The 17,798-nt window shown below is 38.4% G+C and overlaps 1 protein-coding gene across 1 annotated transcript in view; it reads right to left on the minus strand.

Moving 5' to 3' along the window:
• Nucleotides 1–17,798, minus strand: part of LOC147371233 (ankyrin repeat domain-containing protein 26-like) — a 65,855-nt gene that overhangs the window by 44,145 nt on the left and 3,912 nt on the right. The window contains 5 exon segments of the mRNA XM_086403679.1: nucleotides 3,336–3,535; nucleotides 3,625–3,685; nucleotides 6,625–6,694; nucleotides 7,830–7,863; nucleotides 14,238–14,375. Coding sequence (XP_086259805.1) covers nucleotides 3,336–3,535; nucleotides 3,625–3,685; nucleotides 6,625–6,694; nucleotides 7,830–7,863; nucleotides 14,238–14,349 — 477 coding nt within the window. The 5' untranslated portion in view covers nucleotides 14,350–14,375.

The raw sequence follows: 17,798 nt of genomic DNA on the forward strand, positions 1-17,798 counted from the left end.
TAAAATTAACACACAGAAATATCTTGTGTTCCTATACACGAACAATGAGAAAACAGAAAGAGAAATTAAGGAAACAATTTCATTCACCATTGCAATGAAAAGAATAAAATACTTAGAATATACCTACCTAAAGAAACAAAAGACCTATATATAGAAAATAAAACACTGTTGAAAGAAATCAAAGAGGACACAAATAGATGGAGAAATAGACTATGTTCATGGATTGGAAGAATCAATATAGTGAAAATGAGTATACTACCCAAAGCAATCTATAGATTCACTGCAATCACTATCAAGCTACCGACGGTATTTTTCACAGAACTAGAAGAAATAATATCACAATTTGTATGGAAATACAAAAAAACTTCGAATAGCCAAAGCAATCTTGTGAAAGAAGAATGGAATTGGAGGAATCAACCTGCCTGACTTCAGGCTATACTACAAAACTACAGTCATCAAGACAGTATGGTACAGGCACAAAGACAGAAATATAGATCAATGGAACAAATTAGAAAGCCCAGAGATAAATCCATGCACCTATGGACACCTTATCGATGACAAAGGAGGCAAAAATATACAATGGACCAAAGATATCTCTTTTACAAGTGGTGCTGGGAAAACTGGTAAACCACTTGTAAAAGAATGAAACTAGAGCACTTTCTAACACCATACACAAAAATAAACTCAAAATGGATTAAAGATCCAAACAGAAGACCAGAAACTATAAAACTCCTAGAGGAAAACATAGGTAAAACACTCTCCGACATACATCACAGCAGGGTCCTCTATGACCCACCTCCCAGAGTAATGGAAATAAAAGCAAAAATAAACAAATGGGACCTAATTAAACTTAAAGGCTTTTGCACAACGAAGGAAACTATAAGGATGGTGAAGAGAGAGCCTTCAGAATGGGAGAAAATAATAGCAAATGAAGCAACTGACAAAGAATTAATCTCAAAAGGATACAAGCAGCTCCTGCACCTCATTCCAGAAAAATAAACAACCCAATCAAAAAAAAGGGCCAAAGAACTAAACAGACATTTCTCCAAAGATGACATACAGATGGCTAACAGACACATGAAAAGATGCTCAATATCACTCATTATCAGAAAAATACAAATCAAAACCACCATGAGGTACCATCTCACACCAGTTAGAATGGCTGGTATCCAAAAGTCTACTAGCAATAAATGCTGGAGAGAGTGTGGAGAAAAGGGAACCCTCTTACTTTGTTGGTGGGAATGAAAACTAGTACAGCCACTATGGAGAACAGTGTGGAGATTCCTTAAAAAACTGGAAATAGAACTGCCATACAACCCAGCAATCCCACTGCTGGGCATACACACTGAGGAAACCAGAAGTGAAAGAGACACATGTACCCCAGTGTTCATTGCAGCACTGTTTATAATAGCCAGGACATGGAAGCAACCTAGATGTCCATCAGCAGACGAATGAATAAGAAAGCTGTGGTACATATACACAATGGAATATCACACAGCCATTAAAAAGAATACATTTAAATCAGTTCTAATGAGGTGGATGAAACTTGAGCCTATTATACAGAGTGAAGTAAGCCAGAAAGAAAAACATCAATACAGTATTCTAATGCATATATATGGAATTTAGAAAGATGGTAATGATAACCCTACATGTGAGACAGCAAAAGAGACACAGATGTAAAGAACAGTTGTTTGGACTCTATTGGAGAAGGAAAGGGTGGGATGACTTAAGAGAATAGCATTGAAATATGTATGTTATCATATGTGAAACAGATCACCAGTCCAGGTTCAATGCATGAGACAGGCTGCTCAGGGCTGGTACACTGGGATGACCCAGAGGGATGGGATGGGGAGGGAGGCGGGAGGGGAATTCAGGATAGGGAACACATTACATCCATGGCTGATTCATGTCAGTGTATGGCAAAACCACTACAATACTGTAAAGTAACTAGCCTCCAATTAAAATTAAAAATAAATAAATAAAAATAACGTGGAATGTACATGTTGCTGGAGATATTTTTAAAAGAAAAAATATCTTCCACAGATAATTTTATAAACTCTGGTGGTAATTTTTCTTTCCTTATGATTTAATAATAACAAGTAGTCTATATAAGAAAACAGCATAAATCGTGATTTCATTCATTTAATGTAATTACCCATTATTTTCTGACATTCAGAAAAAAGAAATCCGAATCTGTCCAAAGGAAAAAATATACTTCTACATTTCTTCTTTCAGACTGTTGCAGCTGAAAATTTTCTCATTTAATGAAGAGAGATTAGGAATCTCATTTATAAAATTATAAATTATAATTTTAGTAAAAATAATAGATAAAATGCTTATGTATTTCCTCTTTATTTTCAGAAAGATCTAAAACAACTACCAAGGTTATAGCAAACAGTAAGATAAATTAGATAAGTACATTAAGTATTTAGCATCGGACACGACTGAGCGACTGAACTGAACTGAAGTTAGAAACCACAAGAAACAGAAGGGCCAGAAATTCTTAATTCATAATACATCTCCGAAGGCCTAAAACAGGGCTCATCTTGAATTATCTCTAAACGAAAGTTTTGCTAGGTTAAATAGCAGACATCACTTCATTAATTTCAAAGTGAGAATTTTTTAAAAAGAGAAATTACTTCAAATTTAAATGAACTTCCAGAGGAAACAATATTCAAAATATATATATACATACACAAGTATAAACAAATCACATTGCTGTACACCTGAAACTTACACAGTATTTTAAACTGACTACACTTCAATTCAATGAAAAAACAAGAACCACCACCAACCTCAGAAACAGCCACCAAAAACAATAAGGAATACATTTTTTTTAGTTCTTCATAAAAATCAGCTATATGTCATTCAAAAGAGTATGAGCATTGTTTTCTTACAACCTCACTTTCTCTTCTTAAGTTGAATCTGAAATAATTTTCTCACATATTTATAATATAGAGTTCCTGGTCTGACTGACCCCCACTATTTCTGTTGCGTTTGTATAATATCTGTCTCATCTTCACCTTCATTCCATCTTATATTTATCTTGTCTTTCTTAAAGGAATTCTTCCCCTTCATCCTCCTCCCCATCTTCATATTCATCTAGTTGTTTCTCCTCAGTGCTTTGTAATTCCCTTTCATAATGGCATACTTAGTATACCAATATTTATAAATCTGAATCATGCACATGTATGGCTCTTATTATCACACCATTTCATCTCGTGACTTTGAGGGCTTCTATTTCTGTGGTGGGATCTTTTTTGTCACCATAAGGATCAGGGGACTGCTATGTGAACAAATACAGGAAAAGAAGAGTTACAAACAGAACAACTTACCTTTGTACGACCAAGGCCTGCTACAGACTTGAGAAGTTTTGAAACAGGCTCAGGCAATGGGAAGGCAGGATGATAGATGCCCTCAAACCAGGATGATGGTTTGGGAAATGTTTCAACCACATCTTCAACATTACTATCAGAATTATTGTTCTGAGAGAAAGTTGTACTTTCTGGTCTCAAAATGCCACATTTTGCTTCTACTACAGTGAAAACAGGAGAGAGTACATGAGAACATGTGTCATTTCAAATCAAGGAATAATACCAGGAGGACAGTCTTCAGATAACTTACTGTTTCTCTTGGATTGCTGAGAAGCCTTCATTAGCTTCGTTAACTTTGATTTCAGGACATGCTGGAGAAGAAAATAAGAGCTTGAAGAATATAACAAGTATCAACCTGAATAAAAGAATTATAACATCCCCCATTCCTCTATGATCTAACACAAAGAGCACAGGCTCTGGAGTCATTCAGATGTGGATTCAAATCCCAGTTCTGTCCCTGACTGACCTTCTCATGGGGAAAGGACTATGACAGATCACATCAGAAGCCCCAGATGTTCCTCTCCTTACCCCTAATTGACTGCTATACAAATACTAGGACACCCACTAGATTACTTTCTCTACCAAAATGTTCTAGAGTAATAAGTTATCCCCGGTAGTTTAGAGCACTATTGAAAAACTAAGACATTTAAATTAATTGCTATATTTTGAAATTTGCTTCCATGATTAATATATACATGGATTACCACTTGTGAAGGGAAATATGAAAGTTTAGGTTTTAACAGAACCTTATTTAGATGGGCTAGAACTGCAAACAGGATAAGCTACTTCTATTCTGTTTGTCAAATAGCTAGAGACCAATGAAACAGGGGAAAAAAAATTCAGCTGCTTCCATGAAACAGGGAAAAAACAAGGTTAAACCCATAGGGCAATGATCATGAATGAAAGCCACACTCTAAATAGAAAGCCATAAGCAAACATGTTCACAATAGAGGCAGAGAGAAATGGACTGAAAGAACAGACACTGAAGAAATGTGTTCTACAAGGGAAAATTAGGTTAACAGTAAATATTTTAAAAAATTAAAAATAGAAGAAGGTAGAGGAGGAAGAAGAAAGGAAAAAGTGAGACATTTCTAGTCAAGAACAAACTTTATGTGAAAAACAAACAAACAAAAAAACAAGTTTAATAAGGCCTGTGGAGAAACACATATATTTAGAATTTATATACAATAGATCTGTAACATATGAGTATTCTTAAGGATATACTATGAGCAAAGCCTCTGTTTCATATGATTTTATTAATATATTTTTATGCATCTACACTGCTCGTCAAATTTTATGAAAATATCAACATCAGTTCAGCTCAGTTCAGTTACTCAGTTGTGATCCCATGGACTGCAGCACACCAGGCTTCCCTGTTCATCACCAACTCTCAGAGGTTTTACAAACTCTTGTCCACTGAGTCAGTGATGCCATCCAACGATCTCATCCTTTGTCATCCCCTTCTCCTCCTTCCTTCAAACTTTCCCAGAACCCGTATTTTCCAATGAGTTGGTTCTTCGCATCAGATGACCAAACTATTGGAGTTTCAGCTTCAGCATCAGTCCTTTCAATAAATATGCAGGACTGATTTCCTTTAGAATGGACTGACTGGATCTCCTTGCAGTCCAACGGACTCTGAAGAGTCTTCTCCAACACCACGGTTCAAAAGCAGCAATTATTCGGCACTCAGCCTGCTTTATAGTCCAACTCTCACAACCATACATGACTACTAGAAAAACTATAGCTTAGACTAGATATAACTTTGCTGGCAAAGTAATGTCCCTGCTTTTCAATCTGCTGTCTAGGTTGGGCATAGCTTTTCATCCAAGGAGCAAGTGTCTTTTAATTTCATGGCTGCAGTCACCATCTGCAGTGATTTTGAGCCCAAAAAAAGAAGTCTGTCACTCTTTCCATTGTTTCCCCATCTATTTGCCATGAAGTGATGGGACCAGATGCCATGATCTTAGTTTTCTGAATGTTTTGTTGTAAGTCAACTTTTTTACTCTCCTCTTTCACTTTCGTCAAGAGGCTCTTCAGTTCTTCTTCAATTTCTGCCATCATGGTGGTGTCATCTGCATATCTGAGGTTATTTATATTTCTTCTAGCTATCTTGATTCCAGCTTGTGCTTCATCCAGCCCAGCATTTCTCATGATGTACTCTGCATGTAAGTAAAATAAGCAGGGTGACAATTTATGTCCCTGATGTACTCCTTTCCTGATTTGGAACCAGTCTATTGTTCCATATCCAGTTCTAACTGTTGCTTCTTGTCCTGTATACAGACTTCTCCGGAGGCAGGTCAGATGGTCTGGTATTCCCATCTCTGGTTCCTCTGCCTTTTCTAAGTCCAGCTTGAATAGCTGAAGTTCATGGTTCACATACTCTTGAAGCCTGGCTTGGAAATTTTTGAGCATTACTTTGCTAGCATGTGAGATGTGTGCCATTATGTGGTAGTTTGTACATTCTTTGACATTGCCTTTCTTTGGGATTGGAAGGAAAACTGACCTTTTCCAGTCCTGTGGCCACTGGTGAGTTTTCCAGATTTGCTGGCATATTGAGAACAGCACTTTCACAGTATCATCTTTGAGGATTTGAAATAGCTGAACTGAAATTCCATCACCTCCACTAGCTTTGGTCATAGTGATGCTTCTTAAGGCCTACTTGACTTCTCAGTCCAGGATGTTTGGCTCTAGGTGAATGATCACACCATCTTGGTTATCTGGGTCATAAAGATCTTTTTTTGCCACCTTATCTTAATATCTTCTGCTTCTCTTAGGTCGATACCATTTCATCCTTTATGGTGGCCCTCTTTTCATGAAATGTTCCCATGGTATCTCTAATTTTCTTGAAGAGATCTCTAGCCTTTCCCATTCTATTGTTTCCTCTATTTCTTTGTATTCATCACTGAGAAAAGCTTTCTTATCTCTCTTTGCTATTCTTTGGAACTCTCCATTCAAATGGGTATATCTTTCCATTACTCCTTTGCCTTTTGCTTCTCTTCTTTACTCAGCTATTTGGAAGGCCTCTTCAGACAACCATTTTGCCTTTTTGCTTTTCTTTTTCTTGGGGATGGTCTTGATAACTGCCTCTTGTACAATGTCACGATTCTCCATCCATAGTTCTTCAGGCACTCTGTTTATCAGATCTAATCCCTTAATCTATTTGTCACTTCCACTGTCTAATCATAAGAGTAAATACTACATGAAACTAATTTCAGAGCAGGAAAACTAATTTCACAACAGAGCACTTTACCTTGGTTTTAAAATCTAAGACTTCATCATTTGATGTAGGCCCTAAATCAATGCCAGGTTTGTTGGGAAACCTTTAAAGCAAAAACATACAATAAAAATGAGTGAACTCATGTCCTTGAACAAAAGAAAAAAAAAGTGAAAGTTTGTCTATATATTACATGAACTTTCTTGACATGAATACAATTTGGCCTGTTTTAAAACAGCTTTTTTTTTTTTTTTTTTTTTTTTTAAGATTTGTTGATGTGGACCACTTTTAAAGTTTTACTGAATTAGTTCCAGTGGTGCTTCTGTTTTATGTTTTGGCTGTCTGACCCTGGGTCATGTGAGATCTTAGCTTCTCTGACCGAGTATCAAACCCACACTGCCTACATTGGAAGATGTCTTACTAACCATCTTAACCACTGCATCCCCATGGAAGTCTCCAAAAAAGTTTTTTGTTACCTATTTCTGCGTCCATCTGTCCCAACCTATGAAATATCTAGCTAACACTCATTCTTAGTTTCCATAACAGAGAGTGACAGCCAAGGTATCGGCAGAGCCTAAAAATAATTTGTTTTCAATAAAGTTCTAATAGCTGAACTGACAATCCAATTGATGGATTGAAATAATTCTTGTTTGTCCAAACTGGAATAAACCTGATGACTTAAAACAAAGCGGAAGAATAGGCTTTTCCTTCTCCATTGTCTGTTCAAGGTTCAGAGACGAATCTGAGTCCATCCAAAATGGGAGTCTTGGTCCGTCAGCAGGGATACCACTTACTGAGGTGGCACTACTTCTCTCCTTTACTCTCAGGGAGTACAGGGAGTTTACCCACATTGTCGAAACTTACCCACATTGTCGAAACTTAAAATGTACACAAGTCAAAAATTTATATCTTTAACTTATATGCTACATGGGTACTTCTCAGTCTGCTGAGGGCCATGGGAGTGGATGTGGGAGCCAGGAAGGCCAATTGTCAAATCACAGGTCAGCTCATTTTAACCAGGGTCAACTCATTAACCTCCTGAAACCACAGTTGCCTAATTAAGTAAAACTAGGACATAGCTACTTTACAAAGCTGCTGTGATGACTCTATGAGGTCATAAATGTTAAGCACGTAATTCAGTGTCTAACCCAGAGTTAGACATTAGTTTCAACAAACATTAGTTTCTCTTCTCCATGTTGCCTTAGTTAAACATATAATTTAAAACATCCATAAAATCCTACCTCCTTGAAGAGTCCTCTTCAGAACTCTCATCCACTATTAAAGAAAAAAGCAAGATACATTTTAAATCAACAGAAGAAAAATATAGACTATTAAAACCTCAACACTGAGACTTTGTTTAAAAGTATTCCTTTCAAACCACACCTGGAGACCACACTAGAGGAAGGGAACAGTGGTTGTACTATACTCGTAGGCCACTAACACCTAAGAACCACTCTTCCCCTTTATAGATATCAAATGCAAAACGAAATAACAAAGAAAAGAACTGCTGTTTACAATGACCATAATCCTAACCAAACTCCAGGAGACTGACAGAAAATGACAGTATACCATTAATACAATCAGTACTATAAGCTGACAAGAGCACGCTTAAACAGCACAGTATTTCTGGATTTCTATTGCCTGGAGCACTGAACAGAGACTATAGGTGTCTTGCTGGGACTGACCACTTCTCTGGCTCTTCAGTTCACAATGAAAACGCCCTATCACAGGGAAGCTTGGTCAAAGGCACTGAACCTCAGAGCAAGGTAAAACATTGGAAACAAAAGTCTTCTGTTCCTGGCCCTCTTTCCAAAGGCAAGAGAAGTATGAAAGATGTAGTGATTCCAGGTTTAGAAAGGACAATCACTTGAAAGGCAGGTAGGGGAGGGCAAACGGGTAAAGGGGCTCAACTCAGTGATGAGAATAGGGACTAGAGAATAGGGACTAGACTAGACTTGTAGTGGTGAGCATGAAGTAGGGCACACAGAAGCTGAACTTTTTTAAAAAGTTCCATATATATGTATATGTATACATATATATACATGTATATATGTATATGTATACATATATATACATATATGTATATATACATATGTATATGTATATGGAACTTTTTTAAAAAGTTCAGCTTCTGTGTGTGTGTGTGTGCGTGTGTGTGTGTGTATATATATATATATATATACACACACATATACTGCTGCTGCTAAGTCACTTCAGTTCGTGTCTGACCCTGTGTGACCCCATAGACGGCAGCCCACCAGGCTCCCCTGTCCCTGGGATTCTCCAGGCAAGAACACTAGAGTGGGTTGCCATTTCCTTCTCCAATGCATGAAAATGAAAAGTGAAAGTGAAGTCGCTCAGTCGTGTCCGAATGTTCTCGACCCCATGGACTGCATCCTACCAGGCTCCTCCATACATGGGATTTTCCAGGCAAGAGTAATGGAGTGGGGTGTCATCGCCTTCTCCAATATATATATACTAACATGTTTAAAAAGAATCTCTTGAGACTATCTCCTTCCATTGCTCAAGAGTATCTGGACCACACAGAGCAGGATGGTCCAAAGAGTGCTGTGTACTAGTGAGGGATATCACTGTATCAGTCCTTCCCATTATATGGCAAATGTTTATAGAAATCATACTTTTTCAGCTTGGAAGGCATACATCGTCACATCCTAAGCTGATGCACAAGGGGAGGGAGGGAAGGATGGAGGGAGCCACGGACTCTGGTGCTGTTGGACAACATTTCCCAAGGGTCGTCATGATCTGATGCTGGAGGGATGACTCACATGCAGTGACTCCATGGGGAAAGGAGCACTGCAAGCTTGAGCAAGGAGAGCAGGGGCAGTGATTTTTAAATGTTTTCACCTTGTGACATCAGAACAATGCTTAGTACATAAAAGACACTTGAAAGTTATCTATTTAGTGAACAAATGAACAAATAAATAAGCATGTTTTCTTTGAAATTTTTCTTTAGAAAAATATAGAAATTAACCAGAGAAAAACTCTATTTTGAGCACATTGAAGACCAAGACACTGTCATCTCTGTATCTCCCTGACCAGTGTAATAAACCAACCTACAGTTCTTTGATAGATGTTTTTGTGGTTCAGTCACCAAATCGTGTCTGACTCTTGTGATCCCATGGACTACAGCTCACCAGGCCCTTCTGTCCATGGGATTTCCCAGGCAAGACTACTGGAGTGGGTTGCCATTTTCTTCTCCAGGGCATCTTCCCGACACAGGGATCAAGCCGTATCTCCTACGTTGGGGGTAGATTCTTTACTACTGAGCCACCTGGGAAGCCCCCTTTGATTAGATAGAGGTCTACTCAGTTAAAGGTATCCTTGGACACCCTGTACAATGTGCTAGATGCCACATCCAGTGGACCTAATGCTGTTTTTGTTAATGCAAAGTATTTTTGTGCTTTTATTAGAACCTGCAGAGTCCAAAGTTGTTCTATTTGAATATCTATTATGATAATCTTTTAACTGAGGGCAAGAGAAAATCTTGTTCTTACAAAACTGTACTCTCATGACAACTGTCCAACACACAAAAGAAAATATCTGATCCTAATGAAGTCAACCTATCTCACTCTCTCTGGATCTGTAAGAAATGAAGTTGGTAATCTAGACCTGCTTGGTACAATAGGCAAAATAACTGGTTGTCAACCAGGCATTGCTCTTCTGCCTTCTGTACATTTGGTAGGTATCTTTCAGAAATAATCTCTCACTACTATGCTGCATACTGCCTCAGCTTTGCAGTTATTGTTTATCATTTCTTATCCTACCAGGAAGGGATTATTCAAGTTCCCAGTTTTAATGATGGTAACTATTTTAGTGAGACTAATCACTACACAGTAACTACTAACTATTCTTTCACTAAATGCAAACCATTTCTAAAAATGAAAGTTCACTTTCATAAGATGTCCAATCTGCTGTACTATGACTATAGATGAAATATACATCATACTCACTTAAAATTTGTTTTCTGATTTACACAAAGATCTAATATAGGACTTTAGCAGCCATATTAAAGAGATGGATTTCTTTTTAGACAATATCGTCTTTGATGTTAAATCACCTACAATTCACTTCTTAAAGAATTCTGAATACTAAAGTATAAAGAAATTAATTTAAAAAATAAAATACACATGCAATTTACACTAATTTTTTCATACTTCTTTCATTATTTGAAACTTCTTCATTCCTACTTTATCTATGGTAGAATGACTGAGAGTAATTCGGTATCATATGATGTACCTGGGTTGCTATTTTCAGCAGAAGATTTAGATCTTTTTTCTTTATATTCAGAAATCAGTTGGCAAAAGCTATGTATTAAAAATGTGATACATAATATTTTAACATTGATATGAAAAACAACTACCAAATTCTTAGATTATTTCAGACAATGTCAGAAATAATATCAAAACTTCAATTGTCACATACATATCAAATTTCTAAGTTATATAAACTTTTATGTAGCATGTAGTACAGGAAAAAGTAAAGGTATATTTTCACCCTGCTTATTTAACTTATATGCAGAGTACATTATGAGAAACACTGGGCTGGATGAAGCACAAGCTGGAATCAAGATTGATGGGAGAAATATCAATAACCTCAGATATGCAGATGACACCACCCTTATGGCAGAAAGTGAAGAAGAACTAAAAAGCCTCTTGATGAAAGTGAAAGAAGAGTGAAAAAGTTGGCTTAAAGCTCAACATTCAGAAAACTAAGATCATGGCATCCAGTCCCATCACTTCATGGCAAATAGATGGGGAAACAGTGACTGACTTTGTTTTTTGGGGCTCCAAAATCAATGCAGATGGTGATTGCAGCCAAGAAATTAAAAGACGCTTACTCCTTGGAAAGAAAGTTAGACCAACTTAGCATATTAAAAAGCAGAGACGTTACTTTCTCAACATAGGTCCGTCTAGTCAAGGTTATGGTTTTTCCGATAGTCTCACATCTGTATGGATGTGAGAGTTGTACTATAAAGAAAGCTGAGTGCAGAAGAATGGATGCTTCTGAACTGCGGTCTTGGAAAAGACTCTTGAGAGTCCCTTGGACTGCAAGGAGATCCAACCAGTCCATCCTAAAGGAAATCAGTCCTGGGTGTTCAAGGACTGATGTTGAAGTTGAAACTCCAATATTTTGGCCACCTGATGCAAAGAGCAGACTCATTTGAAAAGACCCTGATGCTGGGAAAGATTGAAGGCAGGAGGATAAGGGAACAACAGAGGATGAGATGGTTGGATGGCATCACCGACTCAATGGACATGCTTTTGGGTAAATTCTGGGAGTTGGTGATAGACAGGGAGGCCTGGCGTGCTGTGGTTCATGGGGTCCCAAAGAGTCGAACACGACTGAGCAACTGAACTGAAAGGAGAAAGAAAAGGAAGATGAACTAGTAATGAACTCAGGGCAGTACAGCTCCAATAATTAACTAGATTTAGCTTGGCATCAGAGAAGGCAATGGCACCCCACTCCAGTACTCTTGCCTGGAAAATCCCATAGACAGAGGAGCCTGGTAGGCTGCAGTCCATGGGGTCACTAAGAGTCAGACACGACTGAGCGACTTCACTTTCACTTTTCACTTTCATGCATTGGAGAAGGAAATGGCAACCCACTCCAGTGTTCTTGCCTGGAGAATCCCAGGGACGGGGGAGCCTAGTGGGCTGCCCTCTATGGGGTCGCATAGAGTTGGACACGACTGAAGCGACTTAGCAGCAGCAGCAGCAGCTTGGCATATGAAAAATTTCTTGAGCTTGCAAATCCTACCTCTATAACCAACTGCTCTTTGTTCCTGGAGGAGTTGTTTGTCTTCAGTTCAAAGTCTTCCTCTACACAACTGGGATATTACTACCTTATTTCACAAGAGGATTAATAGGATGTAATGAGATAATATACACACAAAATGCTTGCAGAAACAGTCAAAGAGTAGAATAATTTCATCTTCAACTTTATTGCTGTAACTACTTTGGAATTCAAAGTAAATCCCAATGTGTGCTTTTTCATACGTTTAACATTAAAGTGTTGCATGAAACTGTTATTAATTCTGGTGATTAGCTGTTCTTTGTGGTTTGTAAATTAGGGAATCTCAGCTTTTAGATAACGTGTACCTGAATTTATTTATAACATGAATTCACTACATTAGAGAACATAATGATCCCCATTATTGCAGCTAATTACATCAAGAGCAGAAAACTAATCACAATCAAGACCTGGCCTGGACCACTATTCTTCCTTCTCTACCTACTCAAACTCTGAACCAGCAGATCTTTCTAACAATGAAAGATCTGCTTAATCTCCATGCTTAATATCTCTTTAATCTCCATGTTCCTCTCCAATTCACTTGGAAGACATATCCCTACTCTTACAGTGGGTACTGGCAAGTTCTATACAGGGCTTACCTCTCTGAATTCCAACTATCTTACTTGAGATTTAGGGATTTCTGCTGAATGGGTTCCTATGGGGCAGATTCTGAAACATTTAAGGTGGAGGCAGACAGAAATCCGTTGGAAGATTTTCATTATTACAGGAAAGATCCCATGAGGGGCCAAGCATAATTAGGAAATCTCAGGCAAGCTGGCATCCAGTACTCTGGGAAGGATGACAGGGAACCTATGACCTAAGTAAAGGTGCCCCCACAGGACAGAAAGCTGCCTTGAGGTTCAAGTCTAGATACAAAGGAGAAAGGGAAGTCTGCTCAATCCCTGCAAGAGCACTTGACCCTCTCTGACAGCCTAAAATGGTCCCCACTGACATCTGCTAGCAGAAAAGATAAATAAGAGCCTCAAGGGCACCTCATCGTGAAGATCTAGGCTTCCACATGGGCTCCACATAAGGTCTCTGAGTGAGGGGGGAAGCTAGGCGGCCCAGCTGCCTGAACTGGGTGCTGGAGTTTTGTTTGCAACAGTGACTGAGCGACAAGCATACATATGAGAACAAAGGAGCTCTCACTCTGAAGTCGACATGTGCATCACCCTGGGAACCTGGACCCAGAGGGGCGGCCTGGGAGCAAAGGTAAATCGTGAGCCCACTGCAGGATGAGTTGTTGTTGTTGTTGTTGTTTTTTCCTTTTAAAATGATTTTATTAAAGGTCTTTATAGAGCCCTATCCAGACTCCAGATCCAGCTGCCAAGCAGATCCTGTCAAGACCAGCTGTAGCAGCAGTGCTGCAGCAGTAGAATCAATGCAAGGAACAGAATGATGAGAAGGAACTATTTTCTCCCCTCCAAATGACCTGTAGGAATCCTCCGGGTTCTTGGAAAATTCAAATGGGAGCGTATAGAGAGGCAAGCCCTCAAGGGAAAACAGGATTTGCTGCTGAACTAAATATTTCAAGACCCAAAGAACTAGTTAGAAATATCACAACTGTGACACTGTTCACACTTGTAATGAAATGGCTAATGTCAAGCTTTCTAAGGATCAAGGTCTACATGTCCTGAGATAAAGCACCCCAAGCCCACAGCCAAGAGTAACTAATCGGCCTTTGTTTGGCTTTTAGCTCTTGAGGGTGAACATCTCACCACCATTCTCCAAACAGCCTGCACCAAATTAGAACTCTCACTGGTGACGTAGCAAGTAACAGTTAAAATTATTTTTGGCTGCAGTTTAGTGAGAACTGGCATTTTAATGTGAACACTTACATATTAAAACCACTAATAACAGCATATTCTTCCACAGGCCATCCAAAAACATCTTGAGAAAAGATGTCAGCACCTTGTTGAAGAAGAAGTCTGATGACATTTGCTGATTCATACTTGACAGCAAGCATGAGGGCTGTTCTAAAACAACAGAGAGATGACTTCAGTCTCAGGAAGTTGAGTTGACTTACTTCAACAGTTAATTTGATATGCTTTACCAAGTGAATGCCTTGCCGTTCCATGAAGAACTGACCATTTACAGGCTCAATTGTTCATCTTTATAAATTACCTCCAAGGTTAAAATGAAGGGATGGAAAAGAAGCCTCCTGTCCCACTGGGATGCCAGGTAGCAGCACTTAGTATTTCAAAAGTCCCTGATGGGGACTTCCCTGGTGGGCCAGTGGATAAGACTCCAGGCTCCCAGTGCAGGCGGCCTAGGTTCCATCCCTGGTCAGGGAACTTGATCCCATATGCTGCAACTAAGAGTTCCCACAACTAGGACCCCACATAGCCAAATAAATAAATGTTTTTTAAAAATAATAACAAAGTCCTTGATGGACAAGAAATGATGCTGAGGTCACTTACCTGAGGCAGATGACTATTTAAGGGATAAATTCCCCATTGCCTCCTTAGTCTCATATATTAGACTTCAAAGTCAGCTAGAGGTTGGGTTAAGGAAAGGCTACTTGCAGGTTTAAATCAAAAATATTGATAATAATGGGAATAAAATTAGTCATGGTGGCAGTTAATGATGCAGACAAGCATGTGCTAGGCGCTAAAAATGAAATACTATATATCCAATCTTTCTTACACACAGGCACCTTTGAAAGATACATTACTATTTGCCTTTTGTATCAGGAAACGTATTTGCTGATGATAACCCTAATTGGTAGGAAACCTAGGAATTGAACCTAGCCTGAATCTAAAGCCCATCATTTTCGTCTGTATCATTCACCTCTGACTTGTCTTTGTTAAAGCAACTGTTTATCCGACCAAAGCTATCTTTCTTGCTTCTACCTGTATTAAAAATGAAAATAGCCAAATGTACTAAAATGAGGAAGGATAAAAACTGATGAGCCCACAGTATCTGGTGACAGTAAGTAATAATCACCTTTTTGTGGCTGTTGTTATTTAGTTGCTATGTTGTATCTGACTCTTTTGCAACCTAATAACATCAGCATACTTCAAACAAAGTAATTTAAAACAAGGAGTTATCCAAAAGACAAAGTCAAGTTTTTTAGGTTTACTATGCATCTTATAAAAATATATACATACAAAGTAGAGGTTAAAGAATTCTTTTAAAAGAATTAAGCAACTCGATACTGTCATGAGGTAAACTCAAAAGCAGAATCCATAGTTCACAAAGCTAATAAAACTAATTTGAAATCCCTCACCTATTACAAGATCAACCAACCAAACAAAAAGAGGTTGCATATGACATCAGCCAATATTATTAAGGAATATGAATCCTGCTATACATTCCTGCTATATATTGTTCATGATTCCCAGTCAGAATTGATTTTCTACCTAAGTCATGATGTGTTGATCATAAATGAATCCTCTTATTCATTTAATCTTGATATTAGCATCCTAGAACAGCACTAAGGGTTTTAAAAAGAAAAAGAACAACGGCACATTTTCACCTTATCAACTGCATGTATATTTGCTTTTTTCTTTATTTAAAACTCCACCATTTGCCCTCTCCTTTCACATACTGCAAGTAAGAGTGGTGTCAGGTCATCCTGTAAAACAGGGAGAACCATTTCTAATGTACACAGTTAACCTATTTCTAAACTGAAATTAAAATCGTGCAATAGATTCTCTGAACTTAAAAATAAAAGTCAGAAAGTAAATGAAAGACAGCCCCCTCCTCATTACCCTGTTCATCTTCTCTCTCTTTAATATGCTCCTCCTCTGGGCCTTCCCTGATGGTCCAGTGGCTAAGTGTCAAGCTCCCAATGCAGGGGGTGCGTGTATCATGTAGCTACTATATCAACTGCATATTTTAGGGACAATGCTGAGGCAGAAATATAGAATACTATCTGTAGCTTGCATAACCTATCTAAGGATGACCATGAGTAAACTCAAAAGGTTTACAGACATTCCAGTGGGAATATTATTCTCTACATCTCTACATGAACATGCAAAAGAGAAACTTTTTTCTTTTTCAAAAAGTCAACTCTGGGAACCCTGTTTTACTGCTTTCTCAGGAATGTCTCCTGGAATTTAATCTTACTCATTTTCTCTCCCTTGCTTGCTCTTTCCACCACCCTCCCTTAAGTTAAGACATTCTGGCTGAGAGGTCAGCATTAGCTAGATGCTAACTGCATGCAGAATGAGCACCCTCCCCACCTTATCTTCAAAGACCCTTCTTGATGACTTTCACATTCTGGCTGAGAGGTCAGCATTTCAGTTCAGTTCAGTTCAGTCGCTCAGTCGTGTCCGACTCTTTGCGACCCCATGAATCACAGCATGCCACACCTCCCTGTCCATCACCAACTCCCTGAGTTCACTCAGATTCACGTCCATCGAGTCAGTGATGCCATCCAGCCATCTCATCCTCTGTCATCCCATTCTCCTCCTGCCCCCAATCCCTCCCAGCATCAACTAGATGCTAACTGCAAGCAGAATGAGCGCCCTCCCCACCTTATCTTCAAAGACCCTTCTTGATGACTCTCATGTGATTACCTCCAGACCACCAGAAGGAAGCTTCTAAAATCCTAGAGTTCTGGTGTCTGTCTTGCTTTATTGCTCTTAGTTAAAGATTGCAACATAAAATTACCAATAAATATATGCTCAACATTTTCTGGGGGAGTTGTTCTTCCACCAGCTCTCCCTGCACTGTCTCTTATAATCTTGTGTGTTTGTGAGAGTTATTCAATGTGAAACCATCACAACCAACTTAAAAATTCTAATTTGAAAAATTCAATCCCATTCTCAAGAGATTTTTTAAAATATGAAATCAATTATAAATTAATTAGACTGTCTTTAAAAACCTTCAAATATTTATCAAAATAAACTATCAATCAAAAATTGGAAACTCAAATGCTTATGGTTGGAAAGCTGATGACCTGAGTAAGTGAAAAAGCGAGGTGAGAATGGTAACCCCCCAAACACATGTCTCACACAGAAGGGGTGGCCTCTGCACGCAGACCAAACAGTAGAATGGGCTCAAGGGGGTCCATTTTTGGTCCTTGGAGAAGCCTGAACTTCTGCATGAGCCTCCTAAATTTGAAATGTTGACTCAATGTATGGAGGTAAACTAAACACATCCAAGGTCCATGTTTGGTTTATGGCCCACTTTGGGTTTTATGCTTGCTGTTTCCAAACAGGTGGGTATAAAGCAAATATTTGTATGTGAAACCTTTCCTTTCTTTAGTATCATATGTTTCACAAAAAAAGTGGGTCCCAATATGTAATAAATATGGCTATTAAGACTCATAATTCAATTAAACATAAATTCTTTTAAAAAGACTCATAATTCACAGTCAAGAATGTTTCCACTGCCTGTTGAAACTACAATCTATCTCTAGAATTCTTCTAGATTGTTAATAAAATAGATCA

The sequence above is a fragment of the Bos grunniens genome, chromosome 5 (assembly GCF_055505025.1).
Source record: "Bos grunniens cultivar Pamir isolate PY7600 chromosome 5, Bosgru_T2T1.0, whole genome shotgun sequence".
Classification (NCBI taxonomy): Eukaryota; Metazoa; Chordata; class Mammalia; order Artiodactyla; family Bovidae; genus Bos; species Bos grunniens.